Source organism: Zeus faber (assembly GCF_960531495.2).
Source record: "Zeus faber genome assembly, chromosome: 9".
In the NCBI taxonomy this organism is placed as follows: domain Eukaryota; kingdom Metazoa; phylum Chordata; class Actinopteri; order Zeiformes; family Zeidae; genus Zeus; species Zeus faber.
In genome coordinates this window covers 2,760,823-2,776,450 of record NC_137197.1, presented here as the reverse complement: position 1 = coordinate 2,776,450, position 15,628 = coordinate 2,760,823, and the positions used below count along the sequence as shown (strand labels likewise).

General features: G+C 47.6%; 1 protein-coding gene across 1 annotated transcript in view; it reads right to left on the bottom strand.

The window, feature by feature from the left end:
* Positions 1 to 14,192, bottom strand: part of LOC307235278 (rho guanine nucleotide exchange factor TIAM1-like) — a gene marked incomplete at both ends in the record, with an annotated part of 32,365 nt that extends 18,173 nt beyond the window's left edge. The window contains 11 exons of the mRNA XM_080007312.1: positions 1,395 to 1,481; positions 2,391 to 2,472; positions 3,964 to 4,068; positions 4,274 to 4,444; positions 5,233 to 5,307; positions 5,793 to 5,939; positions 8,575 to 8,760; positions 10,438 to 10,662; positions 11,060 to 11,232; positions 11,680 to 12,145; positions 13,317 to 14,192. Coding sequence (XP_079863438.1) covers positions 1,395 to 1,481; positions 2,391 to 2,472; positions 3,964 to 4,068; positions 4,274 to 4,444; positions 5,233 to 5,307; positions 5,793 to 5,939; positions 8,575 to 8,760; positions 10,438 to 10,662; positions 11,060 to 11,232; positions 11,680 to 12,145; positions 13,317 to 14,192 — 2,593 coding nt within the window. The remainder of the gene's footprint in view (positions 1 to 1,394; positions 1,482 to 2,390; positions 2,473 to 3,963; positions 4,069 to 4,273; positions 4,445 to 5,232; positions 5,308 to 5,792; positions 5,940 to 8,574; positions 8,761 to 10,437; positions 10,663 to 11,059; positions 11,233 to 11,679; positions 12,146 to 13,316) is intronic.
* Positions 14,193 to 15,628: the final 1,436 nt, after the last annotated feature.

Sequence of the window (15,628 nt, the reverse complement as noted above, 5' to 3'; positions counted from 1 at the left end):
GCCAAGTACATTGTCATATACGAGGAAATGCCAGGGTAAAGATTGGTGCATTTCTATACAGACAATTAACATTCAAAAAAGTCAGAAAAAAAATGAAAAAGCCAAATATACAATAAAAAACTAAAATTGCCAAATATACCAAGAAGAATAAAGTAAATATGAATCTATGCGCAGGGTGAGTTGAGTTAAAAAGCTGTGCTGAGTGTCAGTGTGGTTTTTCGGACGGTCGAGGGTATCAAACATGTGTACAGGAAGAATGAAAATCAACTGGTGTTTCAACGAATGTAGCGGAATCTTTATTGTTATTATCCTCATTCTTCATCCTGAACTGTCGTGTTTCCCCTCGGATGCAGGAAACACATCTGGAGCATCTGGACGCCGTCACCATGAGAGAAAGCTTCTGGATGTTTCCAGCGTTTCCAAACGCTGCCACATGCTGCAAAACCCGTGGAGGTCAACGCACGTGGCCTCGTGTTTTTAAATGTCCCCTCTTTAGTTTTAAGGACCAGGCCCCGGTAGGTTCCTGGGAACACCCGGGGCCAGGCGCTTCTCTCTTTGGGCGTTGGACGTTTTTAGAGACCAGCTTCTCACAACGCAACTCCTGCCATCCTGCTCCCGCCTGGTTTCCCAAAACCACCCGATCAAGTGTCTGCAGGGCGGCACCACGGCCTCGCAGCTTTCCTCCCTGTTCCGTGCTGCTCTAAATGGTACTGTACGTACGATGTCTCCAGCACAGGCGCTTCAATTCTAGCACTGCCAAAAAGTGAGCGGTGACACGAGCCATAGATATGAAAATGGAGAAAGTGAGACAAGACCCAGAGCAGTACGACAGGACGTTTCCTTAAGGTGCAGTGGAAGGGAAGGAGTGAGACGGTCACATCTCTCCCCGATGCCTTGATGGCGTCGCTCGTCTGGTGAAAGCTCCGTTCCGCTCCACTTAGCATCCGTCAAACCCTGACGGAGCCCAACCACGCCCGTCTGTTTGAGTTAAAGGACTGAACGCAAACAAACCAGGGAACGGAAGCTGCCCAATATTTAACTGTGTCCTTCTGATGAGCTTCTTAAATACCTGCCTGGACCCGGCCACGCCCACGCCCGCCAGAGGAACTCAGATCGGGCGGAGGAGGCTCCTCCGGGGGGCGCCCCCCCCCACCCACACAGACACACACACCCATGAATCAACATCCATCTCCAAAGGGAATCTGTCAGGGCTTGTTAACCCAACGTGAAAGCAATGTTGAAAAACATTCAACAATAAAAGATAAAGAAAAAAGGAGGTGGGACGGGTGGAGGAGGTGGGGGATGGGGTGGGGGAAGGTGGAAGGTGGGGCCTGGTTCTGAGGAGGAGGAGGAGGAGGGGGAGCAAAGGTGGAGGGAAATGAGAAGCAACAAACCTTTGGCGAAGGCCAGGCCTCCCGCCTTCACATCGGTGATGTAGAGCTGCTGCACCCCGTCCTCCTCCACCACCGAGATGGAGAAACCTGAGAGAGAGAAGAGAGAGAGAGAGAGAGAGAGAGAGAGAGAGAGAGAGAGAGAGAGGAGTAAAAGAGATAAAGTAAAGATAAACAGATGGAGGGAGAGAAACAGAAAGGAAGGGAGGGAGGGAGGGGCGAGAGACAGAGATGGAGTGAGAAAGCAACAGATGAAGAAAGAGCGAGAGATGGAAACAGTCACGAGACAAAGAAGGCGACATCAAAAGAGGGAGAGAGACAGACAAATTGACAGAGCGTGAGAGGAAGATTGATGGAGACAGCGAGAGAGACAGCGAGAGAGACAGAGAGAGAGACAGAAAGGGAGACAGAGAGAGAGACAGAGAGAGAGACAGAGAGGGAGACAGAGAGGGAGACAGAGAGAGAGACAGAGAGAGAGACAGCGAGAGAGACAGAGAGAGAGACAGAGAGGGAGACAGAGAGAGAGACAGAGAGAGAGAGGAAAGGAACAGATGGTTCAGTTCCACAGAGGACAAACCACCAAACGTTACAACCTGTGATGCCATAAACAACAGGAAATCAAACCGATAAGATGAGAAATAAGATAAAGAAGGTCAAAGAATGTTGACTAAACTCACATATACTTAAGGACAACAGTAAAAAATAGAATATTTATTAATAATAATAATAAGAAGAAGAAGAAGAAGAAGAAGAAGAAGAAGAAGAAGAAGAAGAAGAAGAAGAAGAAGAAGAAGAAGAAGAAGAAGAAGAATGAAAATAAGAGTAATAATAATAATAATACTAGTAATATAAAGCTTAATTATTTAAGTGAAATGCAAGAGAGATAAATAATCAGTGGAGTAAAGTGGCTGCATGGAAACAGGTAACAGCAGCATCATAATTGAAATTAAAGTGAGATGAGATGAGAGTTGCCGCGGTGACAGATGCCCGCGCACGCACCGTAGCCGATCATGCAGGACTCGTCACGGTCGAACTGGATCACTTTGGTTATTTTGGAGCAGAGTTCGATTTCTTTGTAAAGCTGTGAAGGAAGAACAAAATAATTGTCAAAAACGGTCAAAGACGCAACAGCAGGCGACTCTCCTGAGCCCAGGACCGTGTGTGTACCCTCCTGTGAGAAGACGACAGCAGCCTCCGCCTCAGGGAGGAGGACTCTGTGTCTGGATCCACACCACACAAAGAATTGATTTATTTCCGTCAAAGTGCGTCATGGATCCATTAATCCAAACAATTCATAAAACCTACAGCACTGATGGTTAAAAATACACACTTATTAATAAAACATTACCCACAATGCACCCCGGCAAACTGTTCTCTACACCAGGAGACTCCTCCATGCGCTACGCAGCCAAAACGCACGGAATGTCCCTTTAACCCGATTAAAGCTCCAGTCGTCCTGTTTAGTGACGACTGGAAAAACAAACAAACAAACAAACAAACAAGCAAACACACATGTGACGTAGCATTAGCTCCTTTCAATATCTTTGTTAAGATATTGATGCAAATAATGGGTCCTTCCTAAATCCCCCATGGAGTAAAGGTAGAGTCATGTGAGGGTAGAGTAGAGGGAGGAAGATTAGAGTAGAGGTAGAGTAAAGGTAGAGAAGAGGTGGAGTAGGAGTAGAGTAGAGGCAGAGCAGAGCAGAGCAAATGAAGAGGAAGAGGAAGAGTAGAGGTAAGCAGAGTAGAGGTGAAGCAGGGGAAGAGTAAAATAAAGGTAAAGTTGACGTAGAGTAAAGCAGAGGTAGAATAAAGGAACATTAAAGGAGAGGTAAAGTAGAAGTAAGGTAAGGAGTAGAGTAGAGTGAGATAGAGTAAAGGTAGTTGAGTGAAGGTTGAGTAGAGGCAGATTAGTGGGAGGTCGAGTAGGAGTAGAGTAGGGGTAGAGCAGAAGTAGAGTGGAGTAGAGGTAGAGTAGAAGTAGAGTGGAGAAGAGTTGGAGTCGAGGTAGAGTCCAGTAGAAGTAGAGTAGAGGTAGAGCAGAGTAAAGGTAGAGTAGAAGTAGAGGTCAAGTAGAATAGAAGAGTGGAGGTAGAATAAGGGTAGAGGTAGAGTACAAGTAGAGTGGAGTAGTGTAAAGTAGAGGTAGAGTAGAGTAAAGGTTTAATAAAGGTAGAAGAAGTGTAGAGTAGAGTACAGGTAGAGTAGAGTAAAGTAAAGGTAGAGTAGAAGTAGAGGTAGAGTAGTGTAAAGGTAGAAGTAGAGGTAGAGTAGAAGTAGAGTAGAGAAAGGGTAGGAGTAGAAGTAGAGGTAGAGTAAAGGTAGAGTAAAGTATAGTAGAAGTAGAGGTAGAGTAGTGTAAAGGTAGAAGTAGAGGTAGAGTAAAGAAGAGTAGAAGTAGAGTAGAGAAAAGGTAGAAGTAGAGGTAGAGTAGAAGTTGAGTAGAGTAAAGGTAGAAGTAGAGGTAGAGTAGAAGTAGAGTAGAGTAGAGAAAAGGTAGAAGTAGAAGTAGAGGTAGAGTAGAGTAGAGTAAAGGTAGAAGCAGAGTAGGGTAGAGAGCATTGTAACTCACCAGGTCACACACGTCCTCCTCTGGCTTGGGGATGTAGAACTGCACCTGGTTCTCGATGAGGAACTTGAGTCTCAGGTAGTGTTTGGTGGCGTCCAGCTGATGGGCCTGCACCAGGACAAGGCAGCTCAGGACGAGTCCAAATAAACATCAAGCGCCTCATTCTAACCCCGAGCAGCAAGGAGCCTCTGCTGCACCTTGCCAGTTCGGCAAAACACTCACTGAGAACTTTCCTCAAACCAACATTGGAATTAGACGTCGCTCCGCCGTGAGCCCCAGGACCCAAAAGCAAACAGAACGTTGTGGCGTCTACCTTGCAGATGGTTTCCAGGGCGCCGAGCGCCGACTCCCCCGGCTGGATGATGGTCAGCACCGGCTGGTCGTTGGGCAAACACACCCAGGAGGGGGTGAGGTGGTCCGGGGCCCAGAGGTCGCTCTCTGTGCTGGGCCTCGGGAGCCGCTTACAGGGGCCCTCATCGCTCTTCTTCATGGAAAGAGAGACGAGGAAAAAGAAAAAACCCTGATGACGCAGAATGATATCCCATAATACAGCAGGGCTCAACAACACGTCGTTCAACTCCATGTTAGTTTGGTTGCAATTTGCAACTTCTCCAGGAGGTTTAAGTCTGGAAGCCGAGCGCTGATGTTTTCTCTCATTTCTCTCCTCCCACGTCCTCGTTACGATGCATTTTATTAATTATAAATGGAAACATTTTGCAGTTTACGGCCGTTAGTGAGAAATAAAAAGGGGCAGAGACCTACAGTGCGGCAGAAAACAGACCATTCCAAGAATAAAAGGCTGCACCTGGTGCATCCAGGGGCCGCGGTTCCACCGTGGAACAACCTGACGATCTGAGGTCTGATGCAAAACATCCAAACATGCCTTCAAAATAAAGGTTTCCCACCGAGGAGGAGGACGAGGAGGAGGACAAGGGGGACGAGGGGGAAGAGGAGGAGGAGGATCAGGAGGAGGAGGACGAGGGGGAAGAGGAGGACGAGGAGGATGAGGGGGACGAGGAGGAGGAGGAGGAAGAGGAGGAGGATGAGGAGGAGGACGAGGAGGATGAGGGGGACGAGGAGGAGGAGGAAGAGGAGGAGGATGAGGAGGAGGAGGATCAGGAGGAGGAGGAGGACGAGGAGGAGGAGGATGAGGGGGACGGGGAAGGAAGAGGAGGAGGACGAGGAGGAGGACGAGGAGGAGGAGGAAGAGGAGGAGGAGGAAGATGGGGAGGACGATCAGGAGGAGGAGGAGGAGGAGGAGGGATCCCTCACCATGGAGTCCTTGGTGGGGTCTGAAAAGACGCCGTCACACGGCGGTTTCAGCGTCTCGTGTCCGTCTGTGAAGACCTGAAGAAGAAAGAAGAAAAGGATGAAAAACGAGACAAAAGAGAGAAACAAATACGCTTCCTACTTCCACCATCTGGAACGGGCTCGTGGCCCGTTCACAAAACAATTTTATATTATGAAAAAAATAATATAATGATAAAAGTATATGAATAATTCCCGCATCAGAGGAAACTTTTAACATGTTCCAACCGCACAAAATTAATAAAAAAAAAAAAGTTGAAATTCAGTGTAGAAATTGACAATCACAGAATTGACCCAAAAGAAAGTTCAAAAAAGTGAATATGTTCCCTCTCTTGATATCTCTTGATATAAGATTGAAATATGGATTATAATTATACAGGATCAATATCACTCAATTAGAAAATGATTAAAATTAGGCAACCATTTTATCGGTTTGGGCAACCAGCTGATGCACGCTTGGCAACCTGGCAACTGCTTCCAGAAGTCTGTGTGTAACGCCCCAGCGCTGAGCGCCCCCTGCTGACCTGGTTGATGCTGGGGTGTGCCTTGCTCCGCCTCTTGGAGGTGGTGTCCAGGCCCCACAGGGAGGAGAACCGGCTCTTGCGTTTGCTGGTGGAGCGCGACATGGCCTGGGCGCGGCGCCGCACGCCGCTCTCCGAACGCGCCGCCACCTTCAGTGGATGGAGGGAGGGGGGGTTAAGACGGAGGGTGAGGGCCGGGGCCCGACTTTACTCACAGCGAGGCCCCCGAAAATCACTTTAGAGGAGGATCAAATGGCATCCACCTGGTCCAGTTAGAGCAGCCCTGTGTGAACAACCTTCAAACCTTTACTTTTTATACCAAGCTCCGAGGACGCTCCACATGCAGAAGTAAACCATCATCAATAAAAGCAACATTATCAGTTAGAGGCAGAAAACACTTCAAAACCTACATTTTCTTTATTATTTTGAAATACGTCCTCGGCCAACGCTGCAGAAAAATCCTAAATCTCAAACACAGACGTCCGTCAGACATTACACGAGGCGTCATCATCCAACAGTGGAGGGGACGATCCCTTCATTTAAACTTCAAATGTAAAACACGCAGGTTGAAATATCAGGACATGGCACCGCTGCCACGCCTCCATCATCTGCAGCAGGACGGTGTCAAATATCAAACTATGATCAGATGGTTTCACTTTATTCATCAATAATAAAATGTATTTCACTGTCAGTGTTTGATCTATATGATTAGATCAACGTGGAGATGGGATGGTTTGAGCAGCCACACCTCACCTGGATCTAGGTGATTGGGTCAGGGTGGCTGCATACCTGTGGCTCATTGCAGCAGGTAAAACCCCCATCGCCACACTCACTCAGGAGAGGAGCCCTGTCATGGCATGCTCCACCTGCTCCTGGCTAACTCCACCCAGTCTGCTCTCTACAATAAACTGGTGTTTACAACACATCGTCATCTGTGTCTCTGAGCCGGAGGGCCCTGGAGGGGCCACTTGGTGGCGTGTGGCAGGAGGACGAGCCACAAGCAATATATCATCATTCATCTATTTATCCATCCATCAATCTATCATCACCTATCATCTACTATCCATCTATCATCCATCCATCATCTACCATCCATCCATCATCTATCATCATCCATCAATCTATCATCATCTATCATCATCTGTCATCTACTATCCATCTATCATCCATCTTTCCATCCATCCACCATCCATATTCCATCCATAATCCATCCATCCATCATCTATCATCCATCCATCATCTATCATCCATCCATCAATCTATCATCCATCCATCATCTACCATCCATCCACCATCTATCATCATCCATCAATCTATCATCCATCCATCATCTACCATCCATCTATCATCTATCATCATCTGTCATCTACTATCCATCTATCATCCATCCATCATCTATCATCCATCTTTCCATCCATCCACCATCCATATTCCATCCATAATCCATCCATCCATCATTTATCTCTCTGTCATCCACCTTTCCATCCATACATCTATTTACCCGTCTTCCATCATCCATCTATTTATTCATCCATCTATCCATCCATCCATCCATGGCTACACTATTGTATAAATGTAATTATACAATTACAATGTAAAAGCCTTAAAAACTGTGTCATGACAGCAAGAGAGGAGAGAGAGAGAAAGAGGAGAGAGAGCAACAGTGAGAGGGACTGAGGGAGGAGAGAGCGACAGCGAGAGAGAGAGAGGGAGAGGGGGAGGGAGAGCAAATGGACAGAACAGAGAGCTGGTACTGGATGTGTTTTGTGTTTTTTCTCCAACCTGCCATCTTGGCGTGGAAACCGCCCGTCAGAGCAGTGTGTGTGTGTGTGTGTGTGTGTGTGTGTGTGTGTGTGTGTGTGTGTGTGTGTGTGGGAGGAGAGAGGAGAGAGAGAACTCGACCGCCCACTCGAGGCTAAAAACACACTCTCTGTTGTTCCGCAGTACGACGTTGAGGAAGCCACGACCCGGTCAGATCTGAACCCAAGCTGCATCAGAATAGAAGAACGTCTTCTCTTGTTCCAAACAGGCTGTGGCAGGTCACACCGGCATGACAGTACACTGTCCTTTAGTGGAGATGTTTAAGTGCTTTCACCATCTTTCTCCACTTTGATAAGTGGGTCATTTGACATGAATATAAAAGCACCAGAAGGAGGATGCTCCTTTAAAACGTTCTTTAAGGAGGAAGCTATGTTGATATTCTTCAGCAGCTTATTTAAGATTAAATTAGATGAGATAGAACTTTTTGTATTTTTTATCATTGTTTTTACTATTAATATTATTATCTTTATTATTATTTATTGTTTTTTTATTTTTTATTTGGGTTTTTAATTTAAGATGACAATAACAATTAATCCCCAGAGGATAATTCACAAAATTGTATTACTATTTAAATTAAATTATAATAAACAATTTTACATGAAAATGGTAATACAAATGTAAAATGGTTAAAAATGTTTTATATAAAAATAAAATTGTTAAAATAGTAAAAAAGAGTAACATACAATAATCAGTCATTTGTAATGTTAAGTCCGATCCTTGTATGTTATTAGCTTTTTTTATTCTATACTAGAAGTATAAATATATCAGGGTTTTTTTTAAATAAATAAACCATCAAAAAAATATGAAATTACATAATAATATTGAAATAATAATAAAAAAGTATAAATAATAGTAAAAATAATGTTAATTAATACGTAATTCTGCTGCCTCATAGCATCAGTCACATCACTGTAGCATGTTGACCTGGGAGCAGACGAGCATTACAAGCAGCGGAGACATTTACCAGAACGTGGAAGGACGAGACGGAGAAGATCCCCAGACGACCCATGGCCAGCTTGGTCGGTCGGGAGGCGAAGGCCAGCAGCCGCTTGGGGTTGGGCAGCTCCCCGCCCTGCAGGCTGGCCAGGTAGCACCGGAAGCGGAACAGGTCCATGTGGAACTGCTCCAGGTTCTGCTCCCAGAGGAAGATCTGCAGGTCAGAGGTCGGAGTTGGAAACACTCTGCACGGCCATGGACCTCCGGAACGAGCCGGAATGGCCTGAGCGCGGCGTAACCGAGCCGGTGTTATTTTTAATGTGTTTTCCCTCTTCACTGCTACTGGATTGCGCTGAAACCCGACGGCGCCTGGAGCCAAAACAAGCTGACACTGTTGGTGCAACGGGTTGTGGGTGACTAACTGCTCAGCCATTAGCAGCTTGTTTCTCGAATGTTTATGTTTGAAAAACATCCGAATCACATACTTTATATTGAAGAAATTAGGGAAACCGCATGCATTTCTCCCATACTCTCTATTATTTCATGTGGGAGACTGGAAAATGCAAAAAAAACCCCCCCAAAAAACAGGAATGAAATGATGAAATGAGACTGAGGCCGATGGATTCCTGGAGCTGATATCACAGCATTTGGCAGATCTCCCTCTCACCCTCTCTCCCTCACCCCTTCCCTTACCCACCATTCCTCCCAGAGCCCAGGCCGCGTCCCGTGCAAGCGGCCCGGCGCATTGTGATTACCCATCCAGGCGTCGCATGCGAGTCTCGGTACTGCCGTTCGGTGGGCGGGGCGCCGGCTCCGCGGCTCTGCCAAGGCAGCCCAGAGACGGAGCGAGACAATACGGTGCATTCCTCTGGCGGACAGAGGCGGAGGAGCGCCGGGGCTTTCCAAGGAGCCGGCCGGCCTCCATTCAGCGCTCCACAATGCGGACGCCGACGCTGCCAAACGGGCCGCTCCAACCTGGCGCCCCCTGACCCACCGCACAAAGACCATTTGATCTGCTGTTTGTCCACTAAACAGACCTATCACACACAATATGAGCTTGGGTATTAATCCAGGAGAATGGCGGGCGGGTGGAGCGGCTCCAACGGCGTTTAGGATTCACCACCTTCCAACTACTGATACTTTCACTTGCAAAATAACAGTTTTGCACGGTTTTGACCCGTCTAAGCGATCAGAGCACCAGGGGTTCCTTGGCCCCAGCTCCGGTTCTTTAAAGATGGAGAGAGAGAGAGAGAGAGAGAGAGAGAGAGATGAAGAATATCTTGAATACTTGGAAAATTAAGGAAAACACTGGTTGTTTTGGGTACTGAAGGAGCTTGAACACAAAAACATTAAAGTTTTAAGGTTTGATTACAAATGCTAATTTTAAATTGTTCCTCATGAACACATCCTGATCCTTCAGTGTGACCCAAAATATTAAATTGAGAATAATATTTATTACATTTTTATTGAATGCATATTGCTTGTTTGCCTTTCAGTTTGTTATTCTTATTATTATTGTTATTAATAATAATAATAATAATAATAATAATAAGTATAATAATAATAATAATAAAAATGTAATTATTATTATTATTATTCATATAATTCATATTATTCATATTATTATTATTATTATTATCTGCAACAAATGTAAAGGACTTTGGGTTACATGTTTACAAAAGGTGCTTTACAAATAAAAGTTAGTATTATAATTATTATTATTTTATAATTTAATATAATTCCATTATTAATGATAATAATAATAGTTATTATGATTATGACCTGACCTTTAACCCTCGAACAAGATTGACCTTCTTCAAATGAGTTAGCCTCGGTGCAGCCGATAAAGGAAGCAAACAAAAACAAAGGTGCAAGAGTGTGACCCCGTCACCTGCTCCAGGATGGTCTTCCTCTTCTTGGTGTCGCTGACGGAGGACAGCTGCATGTCTCCCATCTTCTTCATCTTCTCGTCCATGTCGATCTTCTGCTCCAGCTTCTTGATCTCGGCGCGGAGCAGCCGCAGAGTGTCGTCCCGGTGGTGCTGCCGCGCCACGGCCGAGGCGCAGGCAGAGTGCAGCGCCGTGATCCAGTTCTCCAGCTCCGTCTGGCTGCAGGTCTGGAGGTGGGGCGTCCATCAAAAAGATGGATGTTTGTTTTATATATCTATCTATTTATACATACATAATTATGTTATGAAATGATTAGGTTATGAAAACTTAAGTACATTTTTGAAGTATCTGTACCTGACTAAGTACTCAATTTGCAGACTACATTTTTAACACCTTACTTTATTAATAATAATAATAATAATAATTATAATAATTTCAATAATTTCAAAAGAAAGAGGAAACAATCTACTGAACTAATCAGATTGTTTGGTCCTGTATTTAGTTTCCCAAACGTAAAAAGCACTTTAACAATTTATCTTAATTGAAGTACTAGAGAAGTGGGCGTGGAATGTGGCGTTGTGTTTTTTTATGATATTCTGCACCTTTACTTCAGTAGAAAGTCACCTGGAAGAGGAAGGCGTCGCCCAACGAGTTGCTGAGGCAGAACACAAAGTCCTTCTTGGGATGCTCCGGCACGGCCTGCACGATGCTGTTCTCCACCCAGATGGCGTGTTTGGGGATGCTGTTGTGGTCAATGCCCGAGCGGCCGTCGGTCTCGTAGAAGAACAGAGTGCATCCTGGGAAGACGGCGCAAGAAACATGAGTTAGCGGCCCGTTCAAAATAAAAAGAATAACAAATAACAGATAAATAAATAAATGCCGCATGGATTTGGGATGATTGAATTGTGCTCTCCAGTGGCCAACTTAAAGAAGTGCAGCGTTGCCTCCTCCACCCGAACCGGAATCTGTTGACTCGTCCACATTTTGATTTACGGGGATTGGTGCATTGCTGAACCGATTTTTTATTTTTTTTTAACGAACAGAAATAACCAAAATATGAGAATAAACAGAGTATACAAAGGGTGCTATTCACAGGATAAATGAGGGAGGAGACATGTGAGAACTGTCTGACCATCAGGAGATGAACGACTTGTCCTAATGAGCATAAAACATGTTTCCCTTTTTGGAAACGCCCCACGAGTGGAGGTTGTGTTGTATTTGGTACGGCAGGACCAGGGACTGACCTTTCAGTGAAACCCAGTAGCTCTTCCACTTGCGCCGGGCGGCCGACTCCACCTTCTTGTTCTTCTTGTGGACCAGGAAATTCTTGACGGAGAGGCGTCCGGCCTTGCGCACGGTGCCCTGCGCCACGCCGAGCAGGGGGTCCGACTGGTAGGCGGAGCTCATGGTGCTGTGCTCGTCGCTGAGGGCGGAGCCGGCCTCCTCCGCGCTCTCCGTCCGGCACGAGCTCCTCTCCAGCTCCTGCCGGTAGTTCTCGTACACGCCCTGCACGCCGTCGCTGCCGGCGCCGCCGCCCCCGCCGCCGCTGCTGCCGCTGTCGCTGCCGGCGAAGGCGCTGCGGCCGGCCGCTGAGTAGACGGAGAAGGACGCCGACATGGTCTTGTAGCGCCGCGACTGGTGCTCCGCCTCCGCCGTCACCCCGTCGATGCCGCTGTCCTCGTACTCGCTGCCGTCTCCCACCGTGACATCCTGCCCAACATGGAGGGCGGACAGGTGAGGAGGTGGAGGACAACAACAACTGCCACAGTAGTGTGGTTTCCCTCCACAAGCCCCGCGCTGCACCAACAGTGTTGCCGTGGTGATACGGGAGAAAGCCTCATGCCCTGAACTCTACGCTGTGGCCGTGTAGCCGCCGAACGGCGCCGCGGAATGGATTGTTTAAACCGCGGGGTCCGCCCGGCCCCCACGCTCGGCCAGAGGCTCCTAGGAGATGAAGGGGGCGACGTGGGACCCCGGGATCTCCCCGTGTGGTCACGTGACCGCATCATGCGCTTCACAGCTCCATTCAGACGCTCTGATGGAGCCCCGCAGCGCCCGGCCACTGCACGCGCACACACACACTTTTTTCTTACTGTTGTACACTTTTCCACAGGCCTGATTAGCATAACAAAAGGTTGAGGCATTTGGGATGGGGAGTGACTTTAAGAGCCCCCCTCCCTCTCCCCTCCCTCCCCCTTCGGAGCAAAATTTCCCTCCCCGGGAAAAACAACAGCTCCATCAGGAAACACCACGTCGCTCCCCTGGCAGCGGCAGACCTGCTTTCCTCTATTCCCACACTTAATCTGTTCACGGAGCTTATTATCTTTTCAGTGAATGCAGCAGAGAAACAGCTCGGGCCCCGGTGGGGAAGCTCTGGATGAGGGGAAGCTGTTCTTCCACGAGGTCTGACTGGGGCATTAGAATTCTGGGTGACGTCTGGTATGGCTGGCTGCGGCGCTGGGGGGAGCGGTGACACAGGTATCCGCACGCAGAGCTTCCACACCCGGGCGGTTGAGACGGGAGGAGAAGAAGCAGAGCTGGGCGGGGCTCCATGTTGATCCGTCATGCAGCTTTGATGACATTAATATTGGGACTGTAAGTAGATTTGAGCTCAAATTGTCATGATATTAGATCTGAAATATTAGAGGGAGGATGTAGAAATCTATTTTAATCATCACAATAATAAATATTCCTCATCTCCCAGGCTAAGCAGAGTGTTTACAGAGTTTACATATTTATGGCTCAGACTTCACATTTTCTTTTTGTGGCCTCAAGGGGGCAGAGTGAGGTCCTTCCTACCTTTATACCTGTGGAGTCTGACTCTGTCCCATTCTTTAACTTGGAGTATAGATCTTGTCATATGTATTGAATGGCTTCCTACCTGTATGGTCTGCGCCCTCCGGCCCTTCATGCTGGTGCACATGGCCCCCTGATGGGCGCCCAGGCCCTCGGAGAGGCAGTGGGAGCGGCGGCAGGGCAGGGTGTAGGCTCCGTAGTTGCTCCCGTCCTCCTCGGAGGGGGAGAGCATCTTGTCGTCCCCTGCGTCACGCCCCGCCCTGCCCGCGTCCTGCCACTTGCCGTAGCGGCCGTGGGGGGTCCGGCCAGCCGGACTCTTGGGGCCGTAGAGCTCGTCCAGGGAGTTGGCCCTGTCGGCGGAGCCCAGCGTCTCCGAGTCCCTCTCGTTGGCGGCGTCCACAATCTCCTCGGTGCTGGTCAGGTGCTCCTGACTCAGGTCGGAGAGTGAGAACTCCAGGCTGTCCTCGCGCCACATGTCCGCCGACTTGGAGCGCTTCTTCTTGAAGCCGACGCTCTCCTCGGGGCTGTCGCCGGTCTTCCGCACATACGTCACCTCGCCCGTGAAGGCCACCCTGTCCGGTGGGCCCCGGGCCCCGGGGCCGGGCAGCGGCACGTCCATGTGCACCGAAGGGTGGGCCAGGTCGTTGTGGAAGGACACGGGGCGCAGGTTCATGGCCACGCGGTCCACCCAGATGGGGCTGCCGAAGTCGGGGAGCACATCGGTCTGGTTGAAGGGCTCCAGGCCGTGGTCGGCCAGGGACTGCGGGATGCTGGGCGTGCTGCTGGAGCGCGTGCTGGTCTCAGAGTTCCTGTGCTCCGCCTTCCCAGACGAAGTGTGGCGGGAGCGCCGGCACTGCTTGTTGGAGATCCGCAGAGAACGAGACATGTGCTTGCGTGACAGATGCCCACGTTGGTTTCCATAAAGGGCATGGTCCCCGTGCTGGCTCTCCACGTTCCCCATGGTTCAGAGGCTGAAAGGCAGAGGAGAAACTCCTTCAAAATAACTCATTTTAAACAGTGATGCAGAAATTTTAAGTCAGTTAGAGAGGGTTAAGTGACCTGAGGGGAATCAGACTGGGAATGTCAGAACTCATTCAGTTTCATTAAAAGTCTGAAGACCAATGATAAAGACGGACAGGGAAGTGGAGCAGGTCCTGGCATCTGGTTCCAGTTCCTCTCTACTGGGAACCAGCGTACCTGCAGGACACTAAATATTTCTTCATTTTCAACGTGTCAGGATCTTCAGCTTCAGTTTGTCCTCTGGGTTTCTGCCGCGACAAAACTCTGCAACACAGAGAAACAAAGAATGCAGGTTTTTCAGAATCACTGTTTTTTCAGCGGAATGAACCATTAAGAATTATGTTTACAAGAGATTTGGGAAGGGGCTGGAGTCAGTTATGCAACATGAAATGACACATTCTTGATTTGAAATCAGTGGATAGAATCTGTTAAAAACAAGTTTCACAGCCTGACAGGTGACTCTGAGATGATCACCTGAAGATTAACGACTTCTTTCAAACGTTGTCGACACGGTCCAAATTCTTATTAATATTGTTATGATCCATAATGAGACTCAATCTCTCACGAATGAGTCATTGACTGAAACCACTTGATCGTGCATTTAAGCCGCGTCAAATTGCTTTATTTGAAGGTAAAACGGTAAAAGTGAGCCGAAGCCGAAGCTCAAAAAAACCCCCAAAAAACAGCATCCGAGCCCCGACAACACTGCACAAATCCACCAGAAACCAAAACTCTTCCTCTTTAGGCAGCCACCCCAGGTTGGACGGCCCCAACATCCCTGCTAGCTCTTTATTTTACATAATCAAATGCAGATTATGCATCAAAAGCCCGAAAACAGTGTAAACACTGTACAACAGCAGATCCAGCAGCAGTTTGAGCGCAGGAAACGTCGGGAGGCTACTTTGAAGAATCCAAAATGTATTTTGATTTGTTTAACACTTTTTCGGTTACTACATCAATGCATATGTGTTATTTAATAGTTTTGACATCTTCACTAGGATTCCACGATGTAGAAAATAATGCAAATAAAGAAAAACCCTTGAATGAGGAGGAAATGTAAAAAGGGGGAAAAAAGAGGAAACGTAGGCTTTAAACATACGGACGACTAATGGACACGTTCAGGCTTCCTGGATCACCGCCGCTCCTTCCCATAAACACAGCTGTGTCGCAAGCAGCTACGTACATGGTCGATTCTTCAAAACCTTTAGTTCAGCACATGCAACCAAGTGGATTTTGGGGCTTTTTCTTTGGACACTTGCTGGGGGTATGAACTCATCATGGATCTTGTGACTAGAAACACGCTGCCACACCTGCCCTTGCATTTTCACTTTTATTTAACCTGCGCACACAATCACATTTTGTATATTCTGGAAGTTT